Genomic DNA, 15,302 nt, shown 5'->3' with positions numbered 1-15,302 from the left:
TAGCCTCTGACTTAGATGAGTAACTTTGGGTTTGAGTGTAGCTGGACATGGCTGACCTTCAGATCTAACAGAAATGGAAATAGTATTCTGGCAATGAAGGATTTTCTATCTGCCCTGAACTCAAATGACAACTATGGCCAGCAAGAACATACTGGGAAAAGAAACACACAATCCTAAGGAGATTTCATCCAGGGTCTCAGAGAGGTTTCTTCCATTATTTCTGGCTAATGTATAAAGCCAACAGGCACTGTCCTACCCTCAGCCATTTCTGGAAGCCACAAACCATCTGCCATTGTGTCCCACCAGAGTCACCCCAAGGCCCCAAGCAGAGCAGGCAGCACTTCTGGAAAAGAGCACCCAGCAGACTGAGGATATATGCCGGCTTGTTTATACAGTGCAGCCAGGAAAGCAAGCCTTGCTCGGGAGGAAGCAAACACACAAAGTATCAGCTCGGTCGGAATGCCTGTTTATAGCAGATATGCAACTTTTGGCAAAAAGATACAAACAAATACCATTTGAAGCAAGGAGTCCAGCTAAAATATTGCAATGGGTTTAGCAATCCATCCATATACTTTTTCTACAAACAAAGGAAGTATATACACCAAAAACAAATTATTTTTTAACAAGATCTTGCAGTCCAACAGCAGGCAAAACTCCAGCCGAAGTGAGAGTACAGGGCTGGGACCCTGTTGTGGTCTCTGCTTCGCTCCCTCTCACCATCCAGAGGCTGCCATTTGTTAGACTGGATCTGCATAGTAAATCTTGTTTATATCAGAGAAAGACTGAGTTTAAGGGATTTTTTGTTTTTAAGTGGATTTGTGGTTTAAAGAATAAAGAACAAAAAAAGAAAAAAGGAAGGGCTGAGAAGATGTATTTATAGAAAATGATCTAGCATGCATCACCGTAACTTACAGGGGGATCCAGCCTCCGTATTTCGCACCAACTCTCCCTCTCCCCACTCACCAATCCCTGCCCCAAAAAGCTCCCCCATCCCATAAGCACGCAGGTTACATTCTGTATAATAACTTTAGGGAAAGAGAAATAAAAAAGCAGCAGAACATCCCTGACTGTAAGTTAAGGATCAGCACAGAAAGGAAGCTGTCTTTTATTTCTTTCCCAGCCTCATAAGCATTGTTAGTTTGTAAAAATTTTAATTGAAAACAGCTGCAACAGATTTCTTTTTGAAGGGATGAAGAAGACTACATGAAATAAAAGACAATCAGGAGAATAAGTCCTGAATTCATCCTGACCAGTGTCTGCCTGAACAAGTTCAAGGGGTTTCTTTTAAAACTGACCTCAGCTTCAGCAAAGCAGGATTTTAGAAGCAGTTACTGAGAATCCTGTACTGATGTTCCCAGATCTGCTGTGTGCTATTGGTGTGTTTGTGGACAAATGGCTATTTCCTCCAAACTACTTTCAGACAGAAGTTTATGTTTCCCCCCAATAAAAACTCATCAGACAAACTAAAATCTATGTATACAACATTAGAGATCTGTTTGCAATACAAAGTTGCTATGTGAACAAATGTGATGTCACGACAGATATTTTTATGACTAATCTATTAAAAATGCATTCAGAAGAAGAAGAAAAGTTTATTTCAACAGATAGCAATGCAAGGAAGAAAAATAAGAGACTTTCATTAAACTGCAGAATTTTGTTTTGCTTTGCTGTCATTTGCTTTACTTTAAATATTATCTTGGATACAAATATCTGTGTGAGCTCCCAGCTCATTTAGTACCTCTTAAACAATCGTAATGTCCTTCTCTATTTTCCTTTTAATTTTCTTTAAATTTTCTTTCGTCGTGAAATCCCTGCTTTTGAAAATTCGCTACGTGGTTTCACAGGGGTTTAATATGATTTGATTAAGCTAACTGTTGTTAAAACAAATACTCAACTAATCAAGTTGTGTAGTCACTCTTCTAACACTGCCCTCCCAGCCAGGACTGCTCTCCTGCAGCAGAGAGGCACAGGCAAACTCCATGCGCTGTGACAGACAGAAGTTCTGAAAATATAGGGGTCTAAACAAACACGAGAGAGGCTCGATACATTGCCCTGATTACTGGCAGTAAAGCAATGCCTCAAACTTTTAACTGTCAGCAACTTTAAATGTCCTATCCACAGCATGCTGCTACTGAAAAATAATTATATACAAGATATAATCACCTTTTGTTTTCTTTTAAGAGTGAGCGATTTCAAATGATTGAATATTACAATGGAAAAGGATTTACAACATCAAAACATCAAAGAAGAAAAGAGGCTTTGTTTTTTAAAATAGTTTTATGAAGAACAGAGAAAATATTGAAGCTAATTTGCCTACACTGCGTATTACCTAGGACTTGAGAAACTGCTGAATCCGACACAACAACAGGCCCTCTTTCCTGAAACATTCAACTAATACCGATACAAAAATATTAAGATAAACTACGTTTGAGTGAGCACTTATGAAATCTTTAAACCACAAACATGGCAAGGAAACATTTGTATTGTAGTTACCCAGAAAGTTAACTATGAGAGAAGTACATAAGGTTTATTTTTATATCTGACGGCGATTATTTAACATTTCAATATGCTGTTGTTGATACGTTACAAACTGGCACTAGGCAAACTCAAGAATTATTAAAAAATCGTGTATTTATTTCCATTAGAAAGAAGTATTACAAGGTTAGGTTTCTTCGAACCACTTGAAAGGAACCTGAGGTGCTCCTTAAGCCAGCTCATAAGGCAGGCTCCCTGCGTTACTTCAGATCACACAGGAATTAGCTAGGTGGTGGCCTCCTGCCAGTCCTTACATCACACAGCCACCCCCTGCCTGGGTGTGATTGGAATTCCTCGTCCAGGAATGACCTGGATTCAAACAGGAGCTGAAGGTTCTGCCCAGAAAGTTGTAACAAGTTCGGAAAGCAAAACTTTGCACATCCAGCACAGGCTGCAGCTGCTAATTCCTTACTCTCCTCACTATCTTTTCTTCCTAAAGAAAACGGGAGTGACAAAGACATCCACACTGCGTGTAAATGACCTTCATTTACCACAGGGTACTTTGTCTGCTCAGCTCAGCCCTCACAGGGGCTATGTACTCCTTCCCATCTGATGCTGGCACAGCTCTCAGGGAGGGTCCCTGAGAGCAGAGCAGCTCTGAGGGCACCGCTGTCCGCGTGCACCACTCACCCTACTGATGGCAGCAGACATGGCATGCACCTGCCCTAATAGGGGCACTACCAGCCCTGCGCTTCATTGGGATCACTCTCATCCATCCACTAGCTATGTTCAGAAGTTGCAGGAATTCACTGCAAAGGAGGGCTCTGCAGATGGAGGGGACGAAGGAGACAGACATGACATACAGACACTCCTTCCATGGCTCTCTGTCCATCCTGTGCACAACATTACACATTCTGACTTAGAACTTCCACCGCTGTGAGGGATGGCTGAGGACTCAACTCTAGGAGATTGTTAGTAACATTTTAAAGTTCTAAGGAAACGACACAGTCCCCCAGGCTGTCACGCTTGGGATGGGAGAAGGAATAAGAGCTGTAGGGATTGCCCTTTCTTTTAGAACAAATCCTCACTCACTCTGGAGAGCCACTTGCTCTCCAGAAGTTGGGTCTGAACGGAATCTGACAGCACGTTACCCCCAGCCTTTGGGCAGTTCCTTTGAAACTCCTTTCCCCTTAAGCTGCTTCCCCTTTGCTCACCTACCCCCTGGGGCTCCTCTAGAGAGCAGTGCCTACAAAGGCTGCCCAAAGAGAAATGTTCACACGGCACTCCAGCATCCCAAGCACTTCCCATGGCACGCAGGACTCCATCGGGTTGGACTGGAGAAATTCAGAGCCATCCACATACACTCCAGAAGCCTTCAGTTCCTTAGTGCAAACACACTTGAAAGTAGGGAACATCAATGTGAAACTTCTGCTCCCCACCTGCCCGAGAAGGCAGCGGGAGTCCAGTGTCTGCATCCAGGCACTGCAAGTGGCCCAGGAAAGTAATCTGCTTTTTTATTATTATTATTTTCTTTATTAAGGAAGGGATTTAAACCGGAGGATAAAGGAGATGACATGAAGCTAGCTAGAAAATGCACGTCGTCAAACAACAATACTTACAGCGCGGAGCTGAAAAATTTAGAAACAATCAGAATGGAAACACTGAACAATCACAAAACTCTTTTTGCTCTGAGCAAATTACAAAATAAATAAATAAATGCTTGAGCATAAGGCCTTCATTAACTGAGCACTATCTGTCAAAATCAGACCCTGCTGGAACCCACGGCAGCACTACAGGGGTTCTCCTGCCCATTGCCTGCCCGGCCCATCTCATAATAGGTGCCCCCCATTGCAGTGGGGTCTCAGCATGGTGCAGGAGGGGATGCTTTATGAGTCCCTCCAAAACTTTCTGAGTGGATCGTCTGTAAGGAAGCTGCAATTGGAAGCTGTGCTTCGATTGAAGGATTAAAAGTGTTGCTAAAAGAATGTGTAAAAACAGTGGAACGAATAGTGCCTGCATGTTGGATTGGCTTTGATATAGAACTCTAAAGGAATCACTGAACGATACAGATTTCTGTTACTTGACAAAGTCTAGAAACTACAGTGCCTAAAAACTACAGTGCCAGCATGTACAGGAATGTAAGAACAGAGTTGCAAGATACTGACAAACAGTTGCAAAATAGAAAAAAAACAAAACAAAAAAACACAAAACCACCCCACCAACACCCAAACGGCTGAGACCACGGGCCACCAAGAATTGGGGCAGAACTGCAGAGTGGTGCCCGTGGTTCTGGGGGCTGCCGCAAGCTCTCCAGCAGCACTGAGAGGCACTGAACCCCACAGCAGCGAGCCGGAGCAGCAGTGGCAGAGCCCAGTGCCGGGAGCAGCGGCCAATCAGAAAGCAGGTCACCGCTCGTGTGTGTACTATGTACACTGAGCGGCACTGCCTCCATGGCTCGGCTGACAGTCGGGCATGCATGTGTGCTTTATTTTGATATGACCTCTCGTTCTTTCCAGGAACTACAGCACAACGAACAGGTCGGTCCAAAATCCTTCGCCACGCTCGGTGACACCGATCCAGCAGACACGGGTGTCTGCGTGAAGCTGTCAATTACAAAACACGGGTACTTTGTAAAAGTGTTCGCAGGGCACCACCGGCAAAGTATTGCCAAAATCCCAGCGCCAGGACGCTTTGCTGCACAAACACAGCCACATGGCAGCACTGCAGCCCGATCCCGGCCACGCCGCACTCCGGCAGCCAGAAGTGCGCTCCGCTAACCACGCGAACAACAGGCTGCAGCCTCCCCAGCTCTTCCCCTCAGCGACCGAGCGTCCCCTCTCCGCGCAGCACTCCGCTTTGTGGCAGGGCCGGGCACACGGCGCCCCGACACCGCGCCCAGCGCGGGCAGCGCCGCGCGGAGTGCCCGTCCCGCGGCACTTTGACAGCGCGCGGCGGGGGGGGGAGGGACCGTCCCCCCGCGGCACCCAGCGCTGAGCGCGGCTGCCTGTCCCCCCCGGACACGCGAGTGCAGCCGGGGCGCAAGTTTGCAAAACTCCGTTTGCGGCCGCCGTTCTTTTTTTCCTTCGCGTCGAGTTTCCAGGTGCGGGGCGGATCGAGGCTCAGCTCTCCCCTCGCGCCTTTCCACGCGGGGTCCGTGGCAGAGGCTCGCCCCGCAGCCCGGAGCGCCCCGCGGTGCCTCCCGAAGTGCCGCGCCGCAACGCCGCCGCTCAGCCCGAGCGGGTGCCGACCCCGAGAGTTGCTCCGCTCGGAGACGGAGCGAGGGATCGCCCAATTAAAGTGCCCGGTTAATGAGGGCTCCGCCGCACGCCCGCGCTGGCCGAGCGGGACGGAGCCGCGCGGACTCACCTCGCTCCGCGCCTGCAGCCGCTTGTTCATTTCGTAGATTCGGTACTCCGGCTGCACCATGTACGGCGTGTGCCTCCTGTAGAACGGGCCAAAAGGAGAAGAATAGAAAGGGTCATGTGGTGCGCTGGACATCTTGCCTGCTCGCGGAGGTTCAAGCGACACAGAGTACCGCCAACCTCCATGCAGAGCACATGGGCTGCGCGCTCTCCGCGGCACAAAGTAGCGGCAGGCGCACACGCACACATGCGGGCGGGGAGCTGCCGGGGAGCTGCCTGCGAGCCCTCGGCGCGGGCGGCGGCGGGGGGGGGGGCGCGGGGCGCGCCGGGGCGGGCGGCGGTGGGCGCGAGGAGCGGGGGGCCGCGGGCAGCGCCGCTCCGCTTTAAAGCGGCGGCCGCCGAGGGGGTCATTTCCTGTTCGCGCCGTGGGAGCGCCTCGGCGGCGGCATTTTCCTCCGGCGGCCCCGCGGAGGTGCGGGGCTCCGCTCGGCGTCTCCCCGCCAGGACCCCCGAGGAGCCCAGCGGCGGGGGCTCGTTAGCATATAGCTGGTTCTAACGCTGCCTGAGCCCGCGCGGGGCCTCTCCCGGCACGGTGCGAACGAGGCGCGGGATGGCGTGCGGCCGCGGGCTGCCCGCCTGCCCGCGGGGCTCCACCGTCCCCGGGGCGGCTCGGTGCCACGGCCCGGCCGCGGCCGTCAGCAGCGCCCCGTGCACGTGTCCTGCCTCCGTACGCGGGACCCAGAACCCGCGGGGGGAACTTCGTCGGTCACGTGCACGAGGAGTCCCGCACCGCGCGGCGCTGAGCTGCGAGGGGACAGCGCGGGGCACCCCGGAGTGCTGTACAAACCATGAACTGCGCTCAACTCATCGCTCCCGTACGTTGGCTTAAGCAAATGGGACCGCGCTAAGCACACCACGGCTGCCCGTCCCGGGGGTGGGGAACCGCGATGCTGCCCGTACGTACTGTGCTCTACACGCTAACCCCAAAACATACAGAGGCCTTGTATGGCTTCAGCCATTGCCCAGAAACTCAATGTCAATCCAACGGAATGTAGGAATATTTAGAGACAGGTTTGAACAATCCCAACTTCCATTGGCTTTCTCCATTTCCATATTGGGCTAAATCTGGATAACCCGTGTCCTGTTGGCAGGATAAAATAGGAAAGCTCGTCGCTTTCTTCCACTGAGCACTGATCACAATCACGGTTTACCTTTGAAGTACCCATTGCTACTTAGTAAAACCATTTCTGTATGCTCTTGTGGTACAGCAGCTTCCAGAAGTGACGTACTGAGCTACTTCATAGACTTCCCACAGCTTCTGCCACTGAGCACGGAGCCAGCAGATCCTACATGCCCCGGCTATGCAGCAGTGCTGCGTGGTTGCTCCAGGCCCATCCCAGCCAGAGCAGAGCCTAACAAACAGCTCACCCAGCTCCGTGGTGCTGCACTGCCAGTGCCAGTGTCCTGCCAGTGTTTGCTGGCAGCTCGGCAGCCTGCAACGTGGCTGCATGCCTGCGAGAGGACTGCCCTGGGGCTTCCCGCCTGTGTTCCTACAAACCCCGCCCACCTACCTTTGAGCCTGAGACCAAATTGATGGGGAAATTAGAGAATTAAAGCACCAGTGTACACAATTTTTTAAAAATATTTCACATATCATCTACTTATTGTATAATAATAATAAAAACCAATACCAAACTCTTTATTCTACTTTGTTTGCAAAGCAAGCTTGAGGTCAAGCGTATTTGCCAAAGACAGGATGCAATTTTTTTTTAATATCATTAAAATGGTGGCATTCTACACAGCTGCAGGACAGTGTCTGCTTTAAGGACTTTTGGACCATGCTAAAATTCACTATCTCAAGAAGTTAAACCAGGCAATGGAATTAATATTCTTTCCCTTTGGTGCTAGTGGGGGCAAGGAGATGGGAAAGCGCTTGGTCTAAAAAAAATAAAAACCATGACGGACAAACTCCAAATAACGGATGAGAAGGACGATTCACTTTCATGATTTGCAAGTCCAGAAAGTCCCCCATACAGGAGTCTATGTGTACAGCTCTTCTGCAAAGCCAAATATATATATATATATATATATATATATGCAGTGATATTTTAATAATTCCCATTGATTAGCTGGCAAATTATCGTACACCTAAAGCCCACCAGCAAGAACCGAGTCCCAGGGTAGGGACTGGCTAATTACAGGCTCCAGCAGCACTTTCAGTTGCCTGTTATCATCTAGACCAGCATGATGCATAGAACAGTAAAACAGAAGGTGAAATCAAAGGGAAATAAAGTTACAGGGACCCTGGCAGTGTCAGCTCAGTTCCTGCTTGAATCCTCTGCCTTTAAAGTCCGGCAGCTCTGCAGGAGCACAGCTCACTGCTGCTTGGACTGGGGAGGGAGCCTCTCTGCAAGTGGACCTGGGATTCAAGATGGACATCTGGCCTGAGTTTTAGGACAACCTAAATTGAACTGCTTAGTCTGGAAAATGAGTTTAGTGAAAAAGAGGCAGAGGAAAGCAAGAGGAAGGAATTAGTTGGTCTTCCCAAACCAGAAAATGAGTGCGCTCGTGTGCCTGTTTATGCATGGCTACAAATCCAAGGGAACAAGGTTATGTGCAGGTCGCATTCACGTGGGTGTAAACACATGTGGATACCTCTCCACCTCAAAGTGGAGATCCTTACCAAAAGGGAGGGCTACAGCATCTTGATTTCCCCATCCTCAAAGCTCCATGCAGCGAAGACTCACTTGGCACCTGACATGTGAGCCATGCCTACCAAGGACAAGGAGGTGGGTGGAAGAATGGACCACTGAGGTGAAGATGTAGCCATGTTTCCAGTCTGTCTGCCCAGAATCTGTGCGGGCCTCAGACACACCAAGGGGTCCCCAGAGGTGAAGCTAGGTCTGGGTGCCATATTGCCATCTCCTGGGCAGAAGCAGAAGGACTCACAGAAGTCAAGGACTCCGTTTTGTCAACTCTTGAGAACAGTTTCCCTTCAGAACTAGTAGAAGTGTGGCTGGTTTGGGATTTTTTCATCATCTATACTCACCAATGTGGAACCCTTAGTGCCTCCATATAGCCATAGCTATATGAAGAGTAACTCTATAGCTACAACAGCAGGACTGTTCAAGCAATCAAAAAAATCAATGGTAGAAACTTTCCCTAGGATGCAAGCAGAAAGTGGGAAAGGGTAAACTGGGACAGCTCCTTCATCTGTACCTCTGCTTGTGCCCTCATGGATGCTACCTTCTGATTGTGACCATGGTTGGAGCCCAAGGATCCTTTTGGTACCAGACAACACCCATGGCCCCATACCACATAAATAAGGCACAGCCCCTGCTTTGCAGGGCTGACAAGCAGCTCTGTAGGCTGCTCTATTTTTAATAACCTCTTAGTAATAATAACAATGCAGAAAAGAGATACAGCTTTAAATAGGTGCAATTACTGTATTTGTCCCTGGTATGCATTGGTTGTTGGGCCTCTGTCAGTAATCATGTTTATGAAGATTCATTTAAGATGGTTTGTAGCTGCTGAGAAGACTGGAAAAGGAGAGAATGATCTCAGTTGAAGACACGTAGAAAGTGAAGAACTAATTACTGGAGGTATTTGAAATTAGTTTTCTTGAGAACACTCTAATAAATATGAATTTCTTGAAAAAATTGACCAAATTTCAGGTTGTCCTTTGTTTATACAGATGGCAGTAATGATTTTATCTACAGAGTGACTTTAGGTAAGAGAATAAAACTGTTTTCCCTGGAGTGCTCACGAGTGACTAAATGAAACATACTCCTCAAAAGTTGGGATGTGCAACAGAGGAACACCAGCAGCACCCTGTCACATGCACACTATCACCAAGCTCAAATGCAGGATTTTGGCAGGTTTCAGAGATGCATGCTGCCATTAATTTCTACAACTATAAGACACTATGTAATTTCTACAACTATAAGACATAATGTAGCAGATGCTTGCAATTTATAAGAAATCTAGAAGCTGCATTTTTGTTGCATTAAATATTAATATATTGAAATAATTATAAAAAAACATATTTGTGAAAATACTGTCCCTTCACAGACAATTTGTGGACAAGAAAATAAATACATTTCTTGAATCTATTGGTAAAAATATTTGCCAGGCTCCATAGGCACTTCTATTTTTTTCCCAACTAGGCCGTTCTTTTTTTCTTCTGGTCATGGTTAATGTCCTTCTCTGTCATTAATAAATGACACGATTTTTTTTTCATAAATTTCTTTCATAATTCCCTTAGTAGGGCCCACCAAAACCACCACGTTTCAGAGTATATGGTGCTGCATGAAGAGTTCACCTCTTTTAAATGCTTCAGGCTGTTCACAGATTCAAATCTAACTTGCATAAATTACATATAATGATAATTCTTTACATATGACATTTCTAAGGATTTTCTTCATCTGCTTAATGCTAGTAAATACGATTTTAAGTTATAGCCACAGCATGCACCAGTGATGCTAGAAGTACCCCTGAACAGATGAGAGCACAAAAGAGATATTAAATATTTCTCAGTTCTGCAGTGCACACGAGGTCTTTGTCCCTAATCAAAGAGGATTTTCAATTTTGTCTTTGAATTTTTTGAATGCTCAGTTGAACATAGTCTTGGAGGTGTCTGCCCATCTCTCAGCTTCCTCACAGGTGCAGGTGCAAATCTCTGCTCACTGGTGACTGCAACAGGACCCAAGGGAATGTGTCAGAGAAGGGTCAGGATGTTGGATATTAGGAAAAGGTTCTTCATCAGAGGGCAGTGGGCATGGAGCCAAGCTGCTGGAGTTTATGGAGCATTTGGACAATGCACTCAGACACAGGGTTTTGGGAGGTACTGTGTGGAGCCAGGAGTTGAACTCAATAATCCCTGTGAATCCCTTCCAGCTCAGAGTACTCTGAGATTCTACAGTTCAGCCCTTGACATCCAGGATGCCACAGAGCTTCTGCCACTTCACAGAACCAAATCATCTTCCAGACTGGTGAAACATCAAAGAGACTTTGTATACACTGGCTTACTGCACCTCTGAGCATACCACAAAGTCTGCTCTCCAGACACCAGCAGCTTTGTCAACACGTCTTGTTTTGCTCCACTTTCTCCTTGTTTCAGTGTTAACTCCATTTCTCTCATTTTCCTTCATACCATCCACGTCTGCCCAGAACCCCTTTGAGCCCCCTTCCTGAGTTCCTTTTCTCTGAATGTCAAAATAACTGCCTTCTGTTTCACACTCCACCCTATCTTTGACTCTTGCCACCCATATTTGCTGCCAAAGATTGGGGTGGGTTAACACTGGAGTCTGATACTGCCAAGGGCTATTTGAAGAAACTGGAGCTCTTCACCCAAAGTGCTCAACAAGTCTAGCTGGGTGTGTTTTCCCTGAGGAAAGGCTGAAGAGCTGATGCCGAGGATGGTGACTCCTGAGCAGTCAAGCAGGAAAAAGAGAAGGATGAAACTCGCCATTTGCCTCTTGCAGCCACCTCCCAGTGGTATGTTCACTCAGCTCTAGCATATGAAGCAATGTTTTCCACAATTTCCTAAGTCTGTTCCAGCCCCAAGAAAGAATCAGTATAACCACCCCTCAAACTCCTAAGAGATAAGCGGCACAAACTTGGAGCACCATTTTTAAGCAACCTAACTCGCTTTCACAACCACATGCCAGGATAAGATGTCTTGGAGATTTCAAACCAGGCCTGAGGAAGGGAACAGGTGTGTGAACATGAACACGCTGCTCATTTTGGCCAGTATTTCCCTAAGATGTTGAAGTCCCTACCTGGAGAAGTGGAATATTCTTTAAATACCTCTAATTCCATGGTCCTGATTCAACTGTTACCCACCTCACCCACTGTACTTCCCGCATATTTCAATTAGTCGAAAGCTTACTTTTTAAAGGACTCAACTGGGAGCACTCAGCTTTGGAGGCATTTCAGTTGAGTGCTAATTAGCAACTAGCTGACTGTCAACTTTTCTTCGAAGAGAGGGAAGGGCTGGTGGTTCCCATCTGAATTACCTGGCAATCAAATACACATTGAAATTTTAAATTCATTAACTTATAATAATCATCCCTAGCACTTCTTTGGCAATTTTCATCTTCAAAGCATTTTACAAACATTCACGGAGACGCTGTGGTGATTTAGCACTAGGAAGGACACAACCAGGTAACCTGCTGCATGTAGGCATCTCTCCCCATTTTACAGGTGGGGACAGTAAGGAGTTAAATGTCTGAGGAAACAAGTGGCAGAAACGTGGTTATACCTCAGGTATTTTCTCAGATCCTGCGTAGCACAGGAACACACTGTTCCAGCCCATAAAGCAGAACAAGCAGTGGGCAGGCAGAAGAGCTGGTGAGAAAGGTAAAGATGCACAGAGAAATCCTGAGTGTGGTACCAAGGTGGCATGAATTTGACATTTGGTTCATATAATTAGGCCTTTATCTTTTAACTTAACCAGGCTCCCAAGGTCTGTACTGCATTCACCCTCATGCTCTGAACCTGCAGTTTCACCTCACAACAACATATGCAGTTCCACTCTGTTTCATTTAATCAATTATTTTAACATCAGGTCCCAAACAATACTGGAAAAAAGTATGTGTTGGAAAATAGCATCTCTGGTACAAATTTTTCTGGATTCTTTTGTTTCCTGTTTCTAAATTATTTTCCCTTCCTTATAAAGATTTGATTTTAAACCTATGCACGTCCAAAACACAAGCCAAAACCTGTCAGGAAATGAAAGCATGCTGAATAGATCCATTTCAGTTCTGGATATCACTGTTGCAGGTTCTCCCTACACTACTGTAGATTGTACACTCAGTACATGGAAAATGTGATCAGTTACCTGTACGTATATATTGTAGGCACAGCATGTATATTCTTTAATTTGGCCTTTAAAATTTAACTATATGTTATTGATCTACATTTTATACTTTGAAATGTTAACATGCTCTGCAGTGCTTGAATTTTGCCAAGGCCTTGTACAGCTGCATAAATGTGACTGAAATAACCAGGAGTTTTGCTTGGAAAATCTGATTATGCTGCAAGAGCAAAATGTTCCAGCTTATGAGGGCGAAAGAGTGGCTATGCCTCTCCTTTTAGTGAATAATGATTTTGCACAGAGTAAGGGAGCCTAAGCAAAACAAATACAGAATAAATCTTTATCTCATCTATGTGATAGATTCTATTCCTTCTACATCTCGTACCTTCCAGGAATGATTCTCAGTAACCTATATCCACTGACCAAAAAAGTAAGCAGGTATCTAAATGAGTAATTAAACCACACTAGACACATCTTATCCACATCTGACATGCACCTATTCCAGGGAGTGTAGAAAGATGATGACTTCTCTGGGGCAGCAGCAGACCTGAGCTCCCTCAGATTCCCAGCTCAGCCCAGATCAGGAGCTGCTGCACTCGTGGAGACAGTAGAGCACCTTCTCATTCTGTAATCTGTTGTCTGCTCAGCATCCTCCCATCACACAGATTCTGCATCCACAAATGCCTATTTATACTGCTGTATTAACAACCTACAGCTTGAGCAACACCACGCTCTGTGGACAGCTTGTGGAATGCTATGTACCTTTGTCCATACCTCTTTGCTTCTGAAGTTCAAAATTTGACGGTATTGATCAGAAAGCTCTGTTTCTAACTAGATGAACAGAAAGAGCATCCAGCATATTTAATTCTGCCTGACACCATGACCTGAAAACTGGCACAGCACAGTGTCTTCAGCAAGCCTTCACCAGAGCAAGCATCCTAAATGAATATTGCCTTGATTTCACCATCTGGCTCATATTAAATAAAACTACAGATGTGAATCCAATAAAGGTAGAAATTTTGAGAAGACGTAAAAGACTTTAAATTAACCTGCAAGTTGCTCATGTTAATTTATAAAAACAAAAAGCAACTAAAGTTACCAGAGGACCTGCAAACTTTCCTGTTCCTTATGTAAAAAGGGAGCACAACAATGCCAGTTACTGTAATACCACCCAGTCCCTAGTGTGATACAAAATACTCATATTCAGGCTGAATTCAGGCATTACAATTCTAACAGAGCACTCCAAGTTCAGTGTTTTTAAAATTAAAACCTTTTAAGATTTTGAGGGAAAGGCAAGTGAAAGTGTGTGAGAAGGGACATTTATTCAGCTAACTTGTTAATAAGGGCAATCACAAGGCTGTTTTACATTAACAGCATGAGCACTGAAAGATTTCTTAAGCCTTCATATAACCTTTGTGTGTCATATATATATACACACTTTCCTAATCCCAGTTAGTGATGTGTGTTATGTAGAGATCAAAACAAAGGAGGTGTTCACATGCTTTCAGTTAAGTCTACACTGAAAATTGTTATTAAAACAACATTAAAATCCAATCATTTCACATCCTGATGAACTGAGTTTAGATTTTCAGAGCTGTCTGGCATTATGGGTTGTCAGACAAATCCAGGTTCCCTTACAGTTTTCTAGTGGGGTTATAAAACCATTAAAAACATGACGGGATGGGGCCATTTTCTTTTCAAGGTAGATGGCAGCTAGTATGTATTTGGTCTGCGGTCACACCTTCTCTTTGCTGGTCATCCTTTTCCTAAGTAGTTTCCGGGAGCGCATCTGATTACAAGTAAGTCAAAGCCAATTAATCTTTTTGAAGAATTCCACATGTAAGCATTGTTTTTATTAACTAGTACAGAGGAAATGCTTGAAAATGATGTTCCCTTGTAGAAAAGTTGCCCAGGCTAATTTCTGTATGTTTACCATTGTTATGTCTTTCAGATTTTCCAGAATACATTAATTGTAAATATATTCACTGTGGCTCAATTTTAAGCTTTTGCCACTTCAGAAATTCTAAAATTTGAATTCACGTTAATGATTTAAAAAAATTGAATTCAGTCACTGGGAAAATCTTACTGCTTTTCTTGTCAAAAGTAAAAGTAGGTACTTGCCACATTAGAGAAAATACAAGCTTTAATTTACAAAGGTGAAATTACTCTTGCCCTTGTAGTCTCCAGGAGTGTGGCAGTGAGGTGATAATACAAAAAGCAGAGACTTCTTTGCCTCCTTTCCTTCTTTGCCTTCTTTGCCTCCAAAATTTCCACTTCCATGTATTGATCTCCACGCATCTCCCAAAACCATTCTTCAAGGGGAGTGCTCACCGATATAAAAAAGCAAGAGGTGGGAAAGTGGTGGGTGGCTTGGCTAGTGAGCTAGATGAGTATGTGAGCTATTTCCTTGATTTTCAGAGTATATGATGGTGGCAAATGTGGTTTAGCAACATAAAATTTAAACTGATTATGTTTCCTATAAGATACCAGGAATATATATCATGCATCCAACTTGACATCATTTATTGCTAATTTCAGAATGGCACTTCCATAGGCTTCTTGCACTCAAATCATCTTCTGACACATGTCATACGTGCATCAACTCAGGGGTAGCAAAGCAAAAGTATTGTCTGGTGTGCATTGTAGCT

The 15,302-nt window shown here is 45.5% G+C and overlaps 1 protein-coding gene across 9 annotated transcripts in view; it reads right to left on the bottom strand.

Annotated features, from left to right (window-relative positions):
* The window catches only part of LDB2 (LIM domain binding 2), a 209,427-nt gene extending 203,295 nt beyond the window's left edge, over positions 1–6,132 (bottom strand). For 4 of the 9 annotated variants that reach the window (XM_065735756.1, XM_065735758.1, XM_065735757.1 and 1 more), the window contains exon 1: positions 5,842–6,132. In XM_065735756.1, coding sequence (XP_065591828.1) covers positions 5,842–5,973 — 132 coding nt within the window. In that variant the 5' untranslated portion in view covers positions 5,974–6,132. The remainder of the gene's footprint in view (positions 1–5,841) is intronic. The other 5 variants (XM_065735752.1, XM_065735754.1, XM_065735753.1 and 2 more) reach the window with 3 other exon arrangements.
* Between the last annotated feature and the right edge of the window lie 9,170 nt (positions 6,133–15,302).

The sequence above is a fragment of the Cyrtonyx montezumae genome, unplaced genomic scaffold, assembly GCF_038088225.1.
Source record: "Cyrtonyx montezumae isolate F1298 unplaced genomic scaffold, pur_monq_1.0 scaffold_2, whole genome shotgun sequence".
Classification (NCBI taxonomy): Eukaryota; Metazoa; Chordata; class Aves; order Galliformes; family Odontophoridae; genus Cyrtonyx; species Cyrtonyx montezumae.
Note: the sequence above shows the minus strand (reverse complement) of the source record. Positions and strands in the feature narration are given on the sequence as shown.